We start from the raw sequence: 17,752 nt of genomic DNA on the forward strand, positions 1-17,752 counted from the left end.
ACTATGTAATATAAGAAGTTCACTATACAATAAATATTCTGAGAATGGATGTGAGTATTCAAAATATCTGTATATACATACAATATATTGGTGTGTGTGTGTGTGTGTGTGTGTGTATATATATTAGTGGTGGGCCGTTATCGGCGTTAACATGCTGCGTTAACGTGAGACTCTTATCGGGCGATTAAAAACGCGCTGCGTTAACGCGAGACTTTTATCGGCGCTAAAAAAAATATCGCCGTTAATCTATTCACAAAGTTGGGTTGGGAGTCTATACTATGCAATATACTATGCTATTGTGCCGGAGTTAAATGGTTACACTAGATTTATAAGTATATTTCTTATTTCTTGTGTCTTTTATTTTCTTATTTTCTAAAGACTTTTATTTTGTTTTTGAGACCCGGTTCAGGTCTCTTGGACACATGGCGTGAGTTGTGAGAGGTGCGTGGGGTTTGTGTGCCAAAAGTTATTTCTTTCATTTGAATTTATGTACATATTAGGAATATTTTGTACATATTAGGAATATTTTGTCTAAAGTTACAGTAGCGTGTGATGTCATGATTTGAAATCAGCGCACACCAGGGGGAACATGGGGGAACTTCAGACAGAAGGGAGAACATCAGGATTGTGGTGGCTGAAATCCTGGTAAAAAGCCAGGAAAGAGACATGTCATTGAAATATCAAGGAAGATGGTAATTCGCTATCCAAGATCATTTAGACATGAAATAGAAGGCCAGGTTGTTGGCACTGGCTGTGACTCTGTTTTGAAACAACTTATGTGTCGAATTGAATCATATAAGGCTACAACTTCCTCCGACCATAAACAACTTGCAGAAAGTGGCAGTTCTGGCAGTGCAAAAAGAAGCAGTGCATTGATGCATATGATTGTGTCAACCCTGGATCAACCCTGATCCAGCGCTTCCTGTAGGTGAGACGATACAAATGCTGAAGGACAAAAAAGAAGAGCTTCTGCATATGTACAAAAATAAGGACAAAGTTTCAAAGAAAAATGAACGATTGATGTTGGGGACATTTCCCCTACAGATGTGCTGTCAGCAGAGAAGCAGACGGAAGACATTGTGAAGGAGTGGCCTTTCCTCTTCTAGGAATCTGGAATGAAGCTTTATTCTGGTGAATTTATAGGTGCTCTGATGGATGACACGTTTGATGAGTCTGCAGCAAACATATTGAAGCGAATACTGAAATACTTTCAATTTGTTCCTACTGAACCCTCCAGCAGGGCAGGACTCTTGACAGAGGTGATTTAAACTGTGCAGCTGTGCTGATGTTAATCGATCATTTTGAAGAGCAGCAGGAGAAGATGTGTGTCACTGTTGAGGACACTGACACTGCAGGAGATATTGACATCACCAAGCTGCCAACAACACCTTGTATTGTTGTCTGTGGCATGTAGTTACTAAGAATGTCTGTGGAATTACACATGCTAGCATGTTTTGTACACAGGTAATGGCCCTGGGAATGTTTTGTGTTCATCAACGTTTATCTGCTACCGATTTTGAATTTCTGTATAGACTCAGTATTGGTTCCTCAGCAATGAAGTCAGAACTTTTGCTAGGTCATTGCTTCCACATATATCAGGTCAGCAGGTGTTTTATCACCTCCACCACAAGCTCTTCAGATAACAAGCTCTTGAGATTAGGTCAGTAACCCATTCAGCCATAACTGCAGGAGGGAGCAAAAGATTTGTCATTGTTTAGTTGATATTAGATTATGAACTATGGATTATGAACATGTCTGTGCATGTCCGAGGTTCCGGGGCAGCCATGCGAGACCACGCCGGGGAGCCAGGCCGAGGGTCCGGGGCCGCCATGCGGGACATTTACATTTACATTTACAGCATTTATCAGACGCCCTTATCCGACTTAAAATCAGTATTGACAGGGTCTGTCCCCCTGGAGCAACTTAGGGTTAAGTGTCTTGCTCAGGGACACAATGGTAGGAAGTGGGATTCCAACCTGGGTCCTCTGGTTCATAGGCGAGTGTGTTACCCACTAGGCCACTACCACTCTACCACGCCGGGGAGCCAGGCCGAGGGTCCGGGGCCGCCACGCGGGACCACTCCGGGGAGCCAGGCCGAGGGTCCGGGGCCGCCACGCCTGACCACGCCGGGGAGCCAGCCCGGGGGTCCGGGGCCGCCACACCTGACCACGCCGGGGAGCCAGGCCGAGGGTCCGGGGCCGCTACGTGGGACCACGCCGGGGAGCCAGGCCAAGGGTCCGGGTCCGCAACGCGGGACCACGCCAGGGAGCCAGGCCGAGGGTCCGGGGCCGCTACATGGGACCACGCCGGGGAGACAGGCCGAGGGTCCGGGGCCACCACGCGGGACCACGCCAGGGAGCCAGGCCGAGGGTCCGGGGCCGCTACATGGGACCACGCCGGGGAGACAGGCCGAGGGTCCGGGGCCACCACGCAGTCAAGTTGGCCATGCTCTAGAGCTCTGTCTGAGCCCGAGCTGTCCAGAAACCAATCCACTGGCACGTGTAGGATGCCCACGACATGATTGATGATTTAGCAGCACAAAAACCAGGTTGGATTCCTCTCAAATAAAGGACACATACTTGTACTCATCCTACTTATATACATTTGCTGCTGTTCTGTGCACTCTGTGGTCTCAGCTATTTTCCAAAACAAATGCCTAGTGGTGCCAGTAGGCGTGGTTTTACACATTTGATTCAAATTGATTGCGTCGTTTTCACGGGTGAGGAGCAGAAATTCCTGCAATAGGGCGGAATTTATACTGTTCTACTTCTACTTATACCATAGTCCTAGTTGTAAGTCAGGCCCTCGAGGACTTCACAATAAACCTTTGTGATTGTTGTGAGGTAAAAGGATGTTGTCTGGGGGTTGACACTCCTCTGTGCTTTCTGTACTTGCTGTGAAACTGCCGAAATAAGTTAAAACTGAAAATCATCTTACATAAATAAAACATCAAATACATTTATTTGTCTTTTGGCTTTGTTTTTGTCATTTTCCACAAAGTATTTTTGTAGTCTTGAGGTTAGATTTAAATTTTTAGAACCTGGTAATGACTAAATGCTTTTGATTGTTATTTGATTGTGTGATCAATATAGTATGTGTAATTACAAAGTTTAATGTTTTGGTTTCTTTCCCTCACCCCACACCTCCTCAATGAGCCATGGATCCAGTGGACTCCTGCCTGATTGAAAGCAGGTACAAGCAACACCTCTGTCCCAGATGTGTATTAAATTTAGGTGGTAAGAAGATATTAATTAAACTTTGAATAATGTTGCAGGAGAAAATTGCCCTCCCAACGACTACATCACTTCTGGTGACCACCAGTTTAAAAACTGTAGTTTTTCAGTGTGGTATTGTACTGTAGTATTGTATTGCCTAATTCTACGAACTTTTGCATTGTATTTAGTGGTTTAGGTATTGTTGTATCAGATGTAAGCAAAAAGGTATGTTGTCAAATTTCCAACCTCTTATTTTACATTTCAATGTCATATTTTCATTTGGTATTAGGAAAATGTTTCAAAATCTTTGCACAAATCTGATTCCATAGTGGCCTCCACATCCAGGGAATTTTGCTAAACTAGATTTACAGTATCAGACTGGGCATTGCAAGAGAAGGATATGTGTTCGCTTATAGTAAACTGAAGATTGGCATTTTCCTTTAATACTTAAACAATTAATATTTAATTGTTAGCATTGGCAATTCAGGTTAAATCTTTAAAATAAGTTTACTAAATGTGAAATGTTTTGGTTTTGATAAAGATATTTGTATACATCCTGTAATCTGTAAACTACTGTTTTATATATTTTTCCCTTAATTTGAATTGCAATATTTTACAGAATATTTCAGGTTTTCATTGTATATTTGTTTTAAAAAAACACTGTAAAATAAATGTATTTCTCTGCTTAGCTTCTGGTCTGGTCATTTTAATGAAGGTATTTGATCATTATAATAAAAAGAAAAACTGTAAATTTGCAGTATTTTTCTACTGATTTGACAGTACTGCTCTTTTTATTTGGATTATTTGATCATTAGAATACAATGGGAAGAACTGTAAAATAACAGTATTTTTCTGAATTGACAGGACTGCTCTTTTAATTAGGGTTATTTAATTGTAAAAATATGATGGGAAGAACTGTAAAGAATGATGAAGAATGTTTTGACAAGCTGTTTCTAAATCATACTTGCTGACAAAAAAAAATTACATTCCCGCCCATTTCAGTTCAAATTGGCACACACACACACACACACACACACACACATACGCACACGCTCATATGTTTTATTGACATTCATGCATCTACATGCAAATGATTGCACTCTTGCATTGTTCTGTTGCTGGTGCTTGACGCCTGCTGATTGGACGCCAGGGATCGATGCTGCGGTTGTCGCTGCGCAGCCCGCAGTCAGGCAGCATCCCAGCCGCACCTTGCGCTCGGGCTCGGGCCAACATGGACGCTGCCAGGCGCGACGCGGACGGGGCGCTCCGCTGCCAGGTAATGTTCTCTCTCCAGCCTCCGAGGAACCCGAGAAGCGCGCACTGGACATGCTAGCCTAGAAACTGGCACCATTTTGCAACGTTACTGTACGTGACCGTTACTGGGTGCGGTGAAATTGGCAAAAAAACGAATCTCGATATCTTAGCTGATTGCCACAATTCCATATTTGTCGATATTTTTATGTAGCGCTAATCATCTAATTACGAGAGATGCCACCCTCGCATTTATTAAACATTTTCAGGTTTTCCCCGCATTTATGTCAAAGGTTAAGAAGATAAGATCAGATTTAAGATTGTATTCTCCGATTGGTTACAGAAGCAGAACTTCCTTCATTGTAAGGAAACTTGAAATGTTCAATCCTGTGTTTGTTGTTTCATGTCTGTTTGTCAAGAGGACGTTTTTGATTATGGCCACAGCAATATTAGATTTACTCAAATGAAATACATGCTCCTGTATTCAGAGAATTGAATATTCACTTTCAGTCTGGTGTCCCCAGCTCTTGTACTTCCTGCATCAGTGAAGACACCACAATACACCAAAAAGAGGATCAAATCCAGTACCACGGCTGTTTGCCGTGTCCTGCTTTTGGTGTTGTGCAGCATGTCAAATTTTTGTTTATTCAGATAATAGTGGTGGAAAATGTCAATATATTTCTGTTTTACATTTAGTCAAGTTCATATCATTGTGCAAAGACAGATTTCAGTATGAACTCATAACAAGTGAAAAAGTGAAGTGATTGTCATTGTGAAACACTGCAGCACAGCACACCGTAAACACAACGAAATGTGTCTTCTGATTTTAACCCATCACCCTTGGTGAGCAGTGGGCAGCCATGAAAGGCACCTGGGGAGCAGTGTGTGGGGATGGTGCCTTGCTAAGTGGCACCTTGGCGGCTCGGAAATTCGAACCGGTAACCTTCTGATTATGGGGCCGCTTCCACACAACACTGTGTCCATCTTTTCACAGTAGATTTAAAACAGCTGCACTGTTTTGTGTGATAAACTTGACCAGATTTGTGGTGAGGGCGATATTCTACATGGTGACATATACAGTCTCTGTGCCAACCTGCCACCCACTACCCCTTGACAGTGCCTCCATGTGGAATTGAGCCAATGGAGTGTCATGCTACGATTATTCATAATTTGGTTGTGTGCGTTCAGATACTTCACGTATAAACTACACACATAAACAAAGTGTCATGTTAAACACTTTTTTTGAAAGATTAAAGACAGCACTACAATGGCTACCAGTTGTAACTAGACAGTATTACCATCATCTTACCCTTGTCTTACTCCTCGTTCTCTCTCTCTCTATCTCTGTCTCTCTCTCAAACACACATACGCACACACACTCATAGAGAGAGATGAAGGGAATGGGCACACAGTGAACAGGCCTAACAGAGTGATTGAACATGTGACATGGTTCAATGAGAGACAATTGATTGTCCTCTGTTTGGACCATCCCAACCCCCACCCTTTCTCTTTATTTCGACATTCATGTTTTGTTATTTAACGGACGACCATATATCATGTTTTCTGTGAACATGTGATGTTTACTGAGGTTAAGCATGGGATATATTTGGGATTATTTTTAGTTTTGTTGCTTTGATTTAGTTATGCAATGCTTGTTGAAATGATACTGAATATTTGCACGTGCCTGTTTGTTTTTATAAGAAAGAAAGATACTTGGACAGTGGAAGTGACAAACTCAGCTGCCTTAGTATTTGTCACCAACACAACTGTCAGCAGCACATGCTGTAGAACAAGTTAATTAGAGCGAGAAGAGGGAGAATGGGATTGTGGGGCACTTTATGTTTTTGATAGCAGCCTAATATTTTATAGGTCACCACTCATTATAATAAAGAAATGCTATAGAAGCATAAAGCAAGCATATCAATCCAGCCACACACGTTGCAAAGGTACACACGATATATCCATTTTATAGGATGCTGGACAACCTAAAGGTGTAAAGATAGAAGTGGCCCTCCCATGTCATATCATGAGTATCTCATGAGGTTATAATAAGTTACTATGGAGTCAAGTCGCCCTAAGATGAAATAGTGGTGAAGGTACTGCCCCTGGTTATAGTCAGTGAAAGGCACAGTAAATGCTGATAGAGGTCATGGAGAGTCAATGGTCAATTTGTCGATAAATTATCTGTGCTGGCTGCTCCATCTGTATTGATTTCTGCATATGTGCAGAATGGAATATATGGTTTGTAAGTTTCACAATATTGAAAATACCATGTGATGGCATTTTTATGGTTGCCCACTGAAGAGTGTGTATATACACACACGCAGCATTGGTAATTTTTCAAAAATGAAAACACAACATTTATATTTATCAGATGCCCTTATCCAGAGCAACTTACAATCAGCAATTACACGGAAGCCTGCCTTTAGCACCTTAGGGTTAAGTGTCTTGCTCAGGGACACTGATAGTGACTGTGATGATTTAAAAAAATAAGATTGTAAGATGTAAAATGATTTCCCGCTTGGATTCACTGTTGCCATAGATACAACGAATACAAATCATAAAGCACCAATCCCAGGATACTGTTGCCATGCCACCTTTTTCATCACCACCAGTCTACTGATCACAGAACATTCCCACTCCAAGCCACCAGCACATGGACTCCCTCATCAGTGTGCCATGTCTTGCTCATTCTTTTGATTCAGTAAGATTCTGCACATCTATAGAGTGAGGCAAGAGGAGCAGCCACGCCTGTGACAAAAACATCTTAATCCTGTAGTCAAACACACATTTTCTTAAAAAGTAGGAAAAAACAGTTCAGCGTGTCTCTCTCTCACACGCACACACACACACACACACACACACACACACATTTTGGGGGGAATTTATGCAGTAAAAACAAACACACATACACATCAGTAACTGTTGTAATTTTCCAATGATCTTACCTTAACTGAAATGTCACGTGGAAATGTTTTTAGAAGAACAGTTGATGAGAACTCTATCGACAGTACAAAAACGCACCCCTCTAATGACCATGTCCCCTCAGGGACACTTACTGATCCTTGTTTAACAATGAAGCACACACACACACACACACACACACACACACACACACACACACACACACACACACACACACACACACGTACTGTCAGTTCTCTCCAATAGTACTCCAGATTGTCCATCAGTTCAAACCCAAATGCGAGAGTAGTAGTGGCCTAGTGTGTAACACACTCGCCTATGAACCAATAGGCCCAGGTTCAAATCCCACTTACTACCATTGTGTCCCTGAGCAAGACATTTAACCCTAAATTGCTCCAGGGGGGGACTGTCCCTGTAACTACTGATTGTAAGTCGCTCTGGATGAGGGCGTCTGATAAATGCTGTAAATGTAAATGTAATCAAATTGTGTGTGTGTCTCTGTGTGTGTACAGGGGCCAGATGAAGAGGCAGTAGTGGACCAGGGCGGAACCAGTTCAGTCCTCAACATCCACTATGAGCAAGAAGAGCTGGAAGGTAAATCGGTCCTTAGTCAGATTCAGATTGTTGAAGCCTGAAGATGAAGGTTCTGTTCTGTTTTAATTTTATTTGGTGATATTTTTCTTTCCTGTCTCCTGTTGGTCTATCTGTCTGTAGGACACCGGACCCTGTTTATGGGGGTCCAGATGCCATTTGAGAGGCAGAGCCATCGTCATCACCGTGCACACTCTTCATCCCGCCATCGGCGGCGGTCTCGAAGCAGAGCCAGTAGCATTCAGCATGTAGGAGAGAGTAGCACACAGTCACAGGAAGAAACGCATGGTGAGGAGAAGGAGTGCACACACACACTAACACACACACACACACTCACTGTCTAAACACCCTCATACTTCACTGGCAAACTGTTCTTTTTTATAAATTTGTTTATTGGGATTAGAACATGAGCAATAACAATATTCTTAATAGGTTACAAAAAGAGGTCAAAAATCCCCCATCTAGATCCCAATAAAGAGAAAAGCAAAGCAAACCAAACAAAAGAAGGGAAAAATAGATACTTCTTCAAAAAAACATCTATAGTTGACAGTGCATAGATTTATAGCCAAGCACACATACAAAAAGAAGAAACCAAGGTAAAGTAAAAAAACACAGCCTACAATCACCTCCACAACAAACATATACAAACTATGAAGAAATGGGAACCACCACCACAGAGCTCCACCCAGACATGAACTGTATCACACAGGAACAGAAGGAAAATTCTTACTCTTAACAAGATCAAGAAAAGAAGGGAACCCCTAAGCGAAAGCCTCATCCTTTCCAGTTTAACAAAGTAAAAAATATCCCGTATCCAGTGAATTTGGCCGGGAGGTTTAGAAGATTTCAAATTTGTCATAATTAATTAATTCTTGCCATTAAGGTAGAAAACGCAAGCACATTTCATTGATAGGCATTGATTGAGGAGCCCAAACAATGCCCCAAGCAGGTTGGGCTCCCCCATGAATTCTGACAATGTATCAAAGATCTCAGTCCAGTGTTGGTGTAAAGAAGGGAAAGGCCAGAACATATGAATAATATTGGCAGAGGACTGCTGACATCTGTCACTCAATGGATTGACCCTAGTATAATATGAACAGTGTAAAATCTTAAACTTATGAGGCCAAGTCTAGCGCAAATAGATGATCCATGCACTCGCAGCAGAACCTCCTCCCAAATCTCCTCAGAGATTTCACAATCAAGTATCTGAAGAAATGACTGAGGCAGAAATATTGGTATGCATTGAAATAAGTAGGAAAAAGTAGAATTTTGATGACACAAACATCAAGAATTGTAAAGTTATGGTGAGCAATTTTGAAGGGTAAGATATGAAGAGGGTAATTCTTATCAGCAGTACCAATGGGAAATAATCCACTTTTATTCACTTTTTATTCAATTTATAACCAGAAATCTGAGAGAATGATTGAAGATTAGTAAAAGCAGCAGGGATTGAGACCAGTAGGTTAGAGATATATAACAAGAGATCATCTGCATAAAGGGACACTCTCACCTCTTGTCCATTACAGTAATCTGAGTGTTAAACCTAAATGCAATTGAAACAGGTTCAACCGCAAGCATAAATAATAATGGTCTTAAGGTCAACCATGTCTAGGACAGAGATGGAAATATTCAGATTAAGTATTGTTTGTTCTTGTTACTGAGGAGTAAAGTATCCTAATCCATGAAATGAAGTTTGTTTTAAAACCAATCCTCCCCAGTGTATGAAAAAGATAGGGCCATTCCACTATATCAAAAGCCTTTTCAGCATTTAGTGATATGAGGGCCCATTATAGATTGTATTAAACAGACATCTAAGGTTAGATACAGTGTATATTTTGGATAAATCCTGTTTGGTCCCCAAACATGATGCTCAGAAGGGTAGAGTCTAGTCTTAAAGCCAACAATTTCGATAAGTTTAAATTCCAACACATTTCTCATTTTCAAAAGGAATGAGATGGTGGCTTGTGAAAGGGTTTGAGGAAGGCATCCAGAGTCAAAAGATTCATTATAAATATCTAGAAATATTGGGGCCAGTTTATCCCAGAATTTTTTATAAAACTCACAAGGAAATCCGTCAGGTCCAGGACATTTTCTGCTTTGTTGAAACATCAGTGCCGATCTGAGTTCTACAATAGTAATTGGTTTCGCTAAATCCTCAGCAACGGATTGGTCAATGGAGGGAATATGCAATTTGTCAAAGAAATGATCAAACTCAGCAGGAGAAGATGTAAGATCAGAGGAGTAAAGAGACATATAAAAGCCTTAAAGGCTTTGTTAAATTCCCTAGACTGATTAAATCTGAATTATTTGACTGGATGCTGACATATCTGGTGTGCTAATAACTTGCTAGCCATGTGCTAGCTAGTCCATGTTCATAATAATTAACTCTGGAATGAAGTATAATTTCTGTAGCTTGATGTGTCATAAGAATGTCATGCTCTGCTTGCAAGGAGAGATGCTCCTTTTATAGGTCTGGGGATTGATTAATGGCATATTCATTATCCAAATGAGAAATACACTGGAACAACTCAGTCTGTTTGCGCTTAGAGTCTCATAGTTTTTCTCATAGTCTAGGTAGGAGATAATCTCCCCCCTTATATAAGCCTTCAGGGTTTCCCTCAACTGCTGATATATCCAGCGTTTTATTCAAGCTAACAAATAAGTCAATCTGTCGTGAAAGGAATGTATTAAACTCTTAGTTCAAAGCAGAGCATTAAGACTCCAAGGTGCTCTAGAGTAATTAAAATCCTTAAATATATGAATTGAGGTAGTTGCATGGTCTGAAAACACAATGGCATCAAATTTGCAGTCTGATATAGATGTGAGTAATCAATTATCCACCAAGAAAAGATCAATATGTGCTGAAGTATGGTGAACTTGAGAAAAATTGAGTATTCACATTAAGTGTGATTAAAGAGCGCCATGCATCAGAAACAGCAAATTATTTCTTAAAAGATAAAATAACCTTAGCTGACCTAGAAGGAGCACAATATCAAGAGGAAGATTGGGCCAAGTGACGATTAAGCCAGCAATAGAAGTCACCCCCTAATATTAGCGAGTGTGTAGACAGATCAGGAATCATTGAAAAGAGACGTTTAAAGAAATCATCATCTAGTGAATAAAATCTTGCCCCCACCTGGCATCGATACAGAATTAACCTTGGACTTAATTAAACTCCTCAATAGAGTGGGAAGTGAAGTAAGCTGAGTAGTTATTAAATCAAAATAACATAACAAAACAAAGAGAATAAATAACTGAAATAAAAAAAGGCCTCACCCCACCCAACCTAGCAGAAACCTCTCCCAAAACTGGAGGCACCTCACCGGCAGTGTAGCTGGGTAGACAAGTCCAAAGACAAGTCTTCATTGTTCGGGTAGCAGTGGAGCTCCTTCACATTAGCAAATGCCTTTCTTTTCAGTGGCCACCGGCGAGCAACCTGACACCTGAGAAACTGACATTTGGAGCTCCTTTTATACTCATTATCTGTATAAAAGACACATGTACGTAGAAGCAATCAATCAATCAATCAATCAATCCATCAAAAGGCAGCAGATGTCTACCTTGTGTACACTCCTGCAATTGTCAAACTTTCTTGTCCACGTAGAGAAGAGGAGACGTTTCTCCGCCTCTTCACAGGATCTGATTCCGGACCAAACAGGTTCTGAACAGGATCACTCTATTAATGAGCGGACGCCGGGAGGTTCACCATCTCTTGGACAGTTCCTCCCTTCATACAGTTTCTGAAATAATGGATGTCGGTTCGCATTTCGTCCATCATTCGTTTCATACTCAGCAGCAGACTTCCATTAGCATCCGACTGTCTAGTTCTGGCTCAGGTGAAGACAAATGTTTACTTAGCTGACTCTGTTTTTCTGCAGTTAGCCTTTGTACGATACATTCAAAGGGGGAAAAAAAGTCAAGCAGAGTTGTCATGTGTTTCATTAAATTTTTGTCATTGTATTTGTAGCTCATAAACATGTAGCTCATAAAACTGTCAACCGAATCGGAAAATGTCACCTCTATTCTGCTGTTCTGATATTCTCAGTATCTTACTCAGTATATACTAATGCTCAGTATTTTTCCCATGCTCCTTTCTCCTACCACCCCATTAGACACCCCATCCCAGCGAGTGCAATTTATTCTGGGCACTGAAGAGGATGAGGAGCATGTACCACATGACCTCTTCACTGAGTTGGACGAGATATGTGTAAAGGAGGGCAAAGATGCAGAATGGAAGGAAACAGCCAGGTGTGTACGCTTAAATGTGCTATGTCCTTCTCAAATACAATACAAAACTCCTCATGATTTTGTAAGTTTCCCCACTAACAAAGAAATGATCAGTCTCAAATTTCAATGGTAGGTTTATTTGAACAGTTAGAGACGGAACAATAACAACAAAAAAAAAATCCAAAATAATGCATTTTCAAAATAAATAAATACAATTTAAAGAATTAAATACATATTTGATTCCCTTTCAATCAGAAAGTTGTATTTTAACAGGTAAGGAGCTGACATTTGGAGCTCCTTTTATACTCATTATCTGTATAAAAGACACATGTATGTAGAAGCAATCAATCAATCAATCAACCAATCAATCCATCAAAAGGCAGCAGATGTCTACCTTGTGTACCCTCCTGCAATTGTCAAGGACATCCCAAGCTTTCCATCATATTATCTGAGGTTCCAGTTTAGCCTATTATTAGGGCTTCGGGAAGTTTTAGTCCTCATAAAGACTTTAATTGCTGCCAAAGGTGCATCGAAAAGTGAATACTTTCCAGAATACGCTGTATATTAGCCAGGGGATTATGTGTCAACATGGTGGTGAAGGTGCAGCCTCGCTGTGTGCTTTTTTGTTTAAGTGTAATTTTTGCCGTGTTTGTTTGTAGTCTATTGTGTACGACCAACACCTGCTCGTATTTGTTCACTCCCTGTGTGTTTTTAAGGGTTAGTTACAGTGGATATAAAAAGTGTACACAGCCTTGGTAAAATTATAAAATGAGGCCACAATAAATCATTTCAAAACTTTTCCCACCTCTGTCCTGTAACATCAGATGGCAAGGGCCTGTTCGGGTAACCACACAGCTCTGGCTGGGCCGCTCCTACAACATACAATTTTTCTCTTTTTGTTAATTTTGTTTTGTTGATATGGATGTAGGTTTCAGGTCATTGTTCTTGCCAGACCTAAACCCATGAGTGTGTTTCAGGTGGCTGAAGTTTGAGGAGGATGTGGAGGATGGAGGGGAGAGGTGGAGTAAGCCGTACGTAGCTACCCTGTCATTACACAGCCTGTTTGAGCTGCGCTCCTGCATCGTCAATGGAAGCGTGCTCTTGGATATGAAAGCAGACTGCATTGAGGAGATTGCAGGTCAATATAAACTGTACAGTATAGAACTCTATGGTATTACTCTTCCATGTAAAAATTGTACTGAAACAAATCAGTAAAATGAGAATTTGAACAAACGTCTTAAGTGCATTGTTTCAGGCAGCAGAATGGATTAGGGCAGTAGCAACTTTCTCTGATTTGCAGGACTAGCTATTGTACCTTTGTGTCACTGTTTAGATATGGTACTAGATCACCAGGAGGCGTCTCATGAACTGGATGAATGTGTACGGGTTAAGGTTCGGGAAGCCCTGTTGAAGAGACACCACCACCAGAGCGATCGTAGGCGCAACAACCTCCTGCCCATGGTCAAATCTCTGGCTGAGACTGGCAGGAGACAGAGTGAGCCACACAACATAGACGGTGAGACACATACACGCACTGGCATGCCACAAAACCTCAGCCTCAGCAACCAGATAAATTTTTTTGGTTTGAATGTTAAAATGTAAATATTTATACATGGTTAGTGTAAATACACACTTTTCACAAATAATACATTTCGCAAATTATATGAAAACATGGCATCAGTTGTGGTACATGTGTTTTAGTTTGTTCTTGATTAGAGTTTTGGTTCTATATGACTATATTTATTTCAATTAAAAGTAAAAAAAAAAGTAAAAGTATGCAAAACTCATTGCCTTGAAAAACAGTCAAGTTCAATTTACATAGCTTTAGTACGGTAATTTAATATTCTTAACAACAACAATTTGTTGTAAAGAAGCAGACCCGTAATCAGAAGGTTGCCGGTTTGAATCCCTGAACTGCTAAGGTGCAACTGAGGTGCCACTGAGTGAATCACCTTCACCACACACTGCTCCCCACCTTTCATGGCTGCCCACTGCTCACCAAGGGGTGATGGGTTAAATGCAGAAGTCACATTTTGTTGTGTGCACGTTGTGCTGTACTGTGTTTCACAAAGACAATCACTTCACTTTCACTTTTTTATTTATTTGTATAGCCCAAAATCACAAGCAGTATGTCTCAATATGCTTAACAACCACTACGGATGATAGCTCATACTTAGACCCTCTCTGGACACAAGGAACAACTCCCTAGAAAACTAACATTGTCAAAAACAATGGAAGAAACATTGGAAAGGAGTAATTCAGAGAGGGACCCCCTTCCAGGGTAGCAAGAGCATACAATGGGCATCACTGCAGTATTACTGTTAAAACTGGGTTAACAAGATTCATGAGTATAAGAAGTCCATTATAACGAATATTGTCCGTCAATGGTCTACCACTATGTACCATCCGACCTCTACAACTCATACAAAATGCAGCAGCCCGACTGATCTTTAACCTTCCCAAATTCTCCCACACCGCCCCTCTGCTACGTTCCCTCCACTGGCTCCCAGTAGCTGCACGCATCAGGTTCAAAATACTGATGCTAGCCTACAAAGCCAAACATGGAGTAGCCCCATCCTACCTCACAGCCCTTATTACACCTCGCACTGCACCTCGTATACCCCGAGCCTCCAGTACTGGACTCCTGGACCCAGGACTCAATTGTTCTGAGTACTTAAAACTTACTTTTTGTAAATTTGGTTTAGTTTAATTCCATTGGTTTACAGGCTTCCTCTATAATAAACTGAAGATTACCATACAATAAGCCAATCTTAGAAAAAACATATATATTAAGCCAGCGATTCAAAGTTCATTAGCAAAGTCATCTTAATTGAGAGGTGTTCAGGCAGATGTCACTGTGTTATATCACATATATATCACATTATATATATCACATTCTCAATCTGCCTTGCTGTGCTTCATGTGCTTTGCTAAAATGATTCAGCTCCCAGACATCTAGTTTTATACATGTTCTGATACAGGCTGAGCTGGTCAGCTAACTTTTGGTGCCTAGTTTATTTTGTAGAGAGAAGAAAATACTTACCAAATGAATCTGTAAAATGCTGCAGCAAAATGAATGCTGCCAAAAACAACAGAATTGACAGAATTGAAAACAACAGTTGCGCGGTCCACATCAATAGTCGCAGCCTCGATGGGCTGCTCAAGAAGACCTTTACAAGAAGACCCTGCTGTCATGCAGATTGGTGCCAGTTGTGTCTCCAGGTGCACCCAATCGTGACATTCACATAGCTGGACTTAGGATATCATTGGACATCATTGGACATGTATCAGAGAGACTACTGCACAAGCCCAAGCACAGACTAGTGTTTTGCCAGTGACCTGAACTTAACTGGTGCACATTTAACATCCTAGCAATTCATATGAAGATAGTGTTTAGGACAAATTGGCCAAAGTTAATGCCACTCACTATTTCTTATTAAAGTCAATGTTTGCATTCAAAGTGTATGTATTATTGGGATATAGCATAGACCACACCTTCGATGGGAAATATGTGTTAATATTTAATTTCTGAGTTTTGATGATCACACATGCTCATACACAGACCATAAAGTATTCTTACTGTGATGTTCTCTCTGCTTATTCCTCTGCCAACCCCTACATCAGGTCCCCTGCTACCCTCTCAGCCCACCCCCTCAAACCCAGAGACCAAAATTGGAGGAGGACAGGACAGTGGGCAAGCGGACCTGAGCAAGGTGTGTGGAGAGTGTATGTCTGACAACTAGTGCTGGCTATAATGTTAAAAGCTAGGGTAAAAAAATCTACGCATCTGTTTTACTTTATTTTAAGTGTGGATAATATTTAGGGTAATGTCATATTACCAGTCTCCATCTTTAATTACATAATAATGTCAGGCTAAAAGTTTTGGTGCTCAGTGTTAAAATATCAGGTTTTTTATATGGGGTAATTTCTCGGGTCTTATCTTCGTAGGTGTCTACATGTCCTAAAGTGTGTTTTTTAGGCATCTACCCATGTGAATGCACTTTATCATGTACTAAAAGAAAAATGGTAGACCTATGCTTACTGCGGGCCAAACGTTTCATTACACTATGTTGGAAGAATGTTGTTGGCCCCTCTTTTGACCTTTGGTTAAATAATATAATATCAAGTCTGGTTCTAGAGAAACTGACCTACATTGTGAGAAAAAGGTCTATTTGGATGTTTTCGGTACTATTAAAGGTTTGGGGGACTGAGAGGGAGACGAGTAAGTGAGGAATTGTACCTAAACATGGGGGATGTGCACTAATACATGAACAATATTGTTTTTTATTTAATTGTTTTTATTTTTTTGTTATTTCTCATTTATTTTGTTTAGTTTTTTTTTTATTAGCTGCCATTTGTTCAAAGGTGAAAAGTAATGAATTACATTTACTCACGCTACTGTAATTGAGTAGTTTTTGTGAGTAATTTGTAATTTTTAAAAGATGTTTTTGAAACAGGTAATTTTACTTCACTACATTGAAACCCAATTTCATTTAATTGAAAATGAAATGCTGAAGAAAAAAAATCCACCTGAAAAATTGTGCAGCCTTTCGCGCGGCATGCATATTTCTAAGACCGTGGATGACAGCACCTCACTATGAAACAAGACATTTCCTCTGGGTCCTAGAGCCGATCAAATACAAGCCAATAAAAAATAAGAAATCTACCCAATAGCCAATCAGAAAATATCACTATTGTATCTGGGCAAAATGCAACACAACAACCAATGAAAAGGTATCTGGGAATTCTTTGTGTTATTCTTTAACTTGTGATGAAAACAATGATGCTTAAAGGACAGATTAAGTCATCTTTTGAATTAATGTTAAATCATAATTTAAATCAAATTCATAATTTGTTTGAAACAAACGACAACTTGACAACTTGACTGCTGACTGACTGAATGTAGCCCAGATAATTAGCATAAAACAGTTTACTTGAGGTTTTGGCAAATTTATTTAAAATAAATAAAAAAGAAAAATTACATATATATGAGTATTCACAGCCTTTACTCAATATTTTTTGATGCACCTTTGGCAACAATTACAGCCTTTATGATGCCGCAAGATTTGCACACCTATCCTTGGCCAGTTTGGCCCATTCTTCCTTGACACACCTCTCAAGCTCCATCAGACTTTTTAAGATCTCTCTAGAGATGTTAAATCGGATTCAAGTCTGGGCTCTGGCTGGGCCACTCAAGGACATTCACATTCACTCCTGAAGCCACTTATTTGATATCTTGGCTGTGTGCTTAGGGTCGTTGTCCTGCTGCAAGATGAACCGTTGCCCCAGTGTGAGTTCAAGAGCACTTTTGATCCAGGATGTCTCTGTGCATTGTTGTAGTCATCTTTCTCTCTATTCTGACTAGTCTCCTAGTTCCTACAGCTGAAAACATCCCCACAGCATGATGCTGCCACTACCATTCTTCACTGTAGGGATAGCATTAGCCTGGTGATGAGCGGTGCCTTGTTTTCTCCAAACGTGACGCCTGGAATTCATTTTCTGAGAGTCTTTCAGCCTGTCTATGGTCCTACAGAAGCTAGAAA

At 40.5% G+C, this 17,752-nt stretch overlaps 1 protein-coding gene across 7 annotated transcripts in view; it reads left to right on the forward strand.

Moving 5' to 3' along the window:
- Window positions 1–4,261: 4,261 nt before the first annotated feature.
- slc4a8 (solute carrier family 4 member 8) overlaps window positions 4,262–17,752 on the forward strand; it is a 32,402-nt gene continuing 18,911 nt past the window's right edge. For 4 of the 7 annotated variants that reach the window (XR_003746554.1, XM_028967225.1, XM_028967226.1 and 1 more), the window contains exons 1-7: window positions 4,263–4,491; window positions 7,904–7,985; window positions 8,106–8,270; window positions 12,095–12,230; window positions 13,187–13,347; window positions 13,543–13,725; window positions 15,834–15,922. Coding sequence is in view for 4 of the 7 variants with exons in the window: in XM_028967225.1 (XP_028823058.1) it covers window positions 4,372–4,491; window positions 7,904–7,985; window positions 8,106–8,270; window positions 12,095–12,230; window positions 13,187–13,347; window positions 13,543–13,725; window positions 15,834–15,922 (936 nt within the window). In the remaining 3 variants the exon portion in view is untranslated. Of the gene's footprint in view, window positions 4,492–7,903; window positions 7,986–8,105; window positions 8,271–12,094; window positions 12,231–13,186; window positions 13,348–13,542; window positions 13,726–15,833; window positions 15,923–17,752 lie in introns of all 7 variants that reach the window. The other 3 variants (XR_003746553.1, XR_003746552.1, XM_028967227.1) reach the window with 1 other exon arrangement.

Source organism: Denticeps clupeoides, unplaced genomic scaffold, assembly GCF_900700375.1.
Source record: "Denticeps clupeoides unplaced genomic scaffold, fDenClu1.1, whole genome shotgun sequence".
NCBI classification, from domain to species: Eukaryota; Metazoa; Chordata; class Actinopteri; order Clupeiformes; family Denticipitidae; genus Denticeps; species Denticeps clupeoides.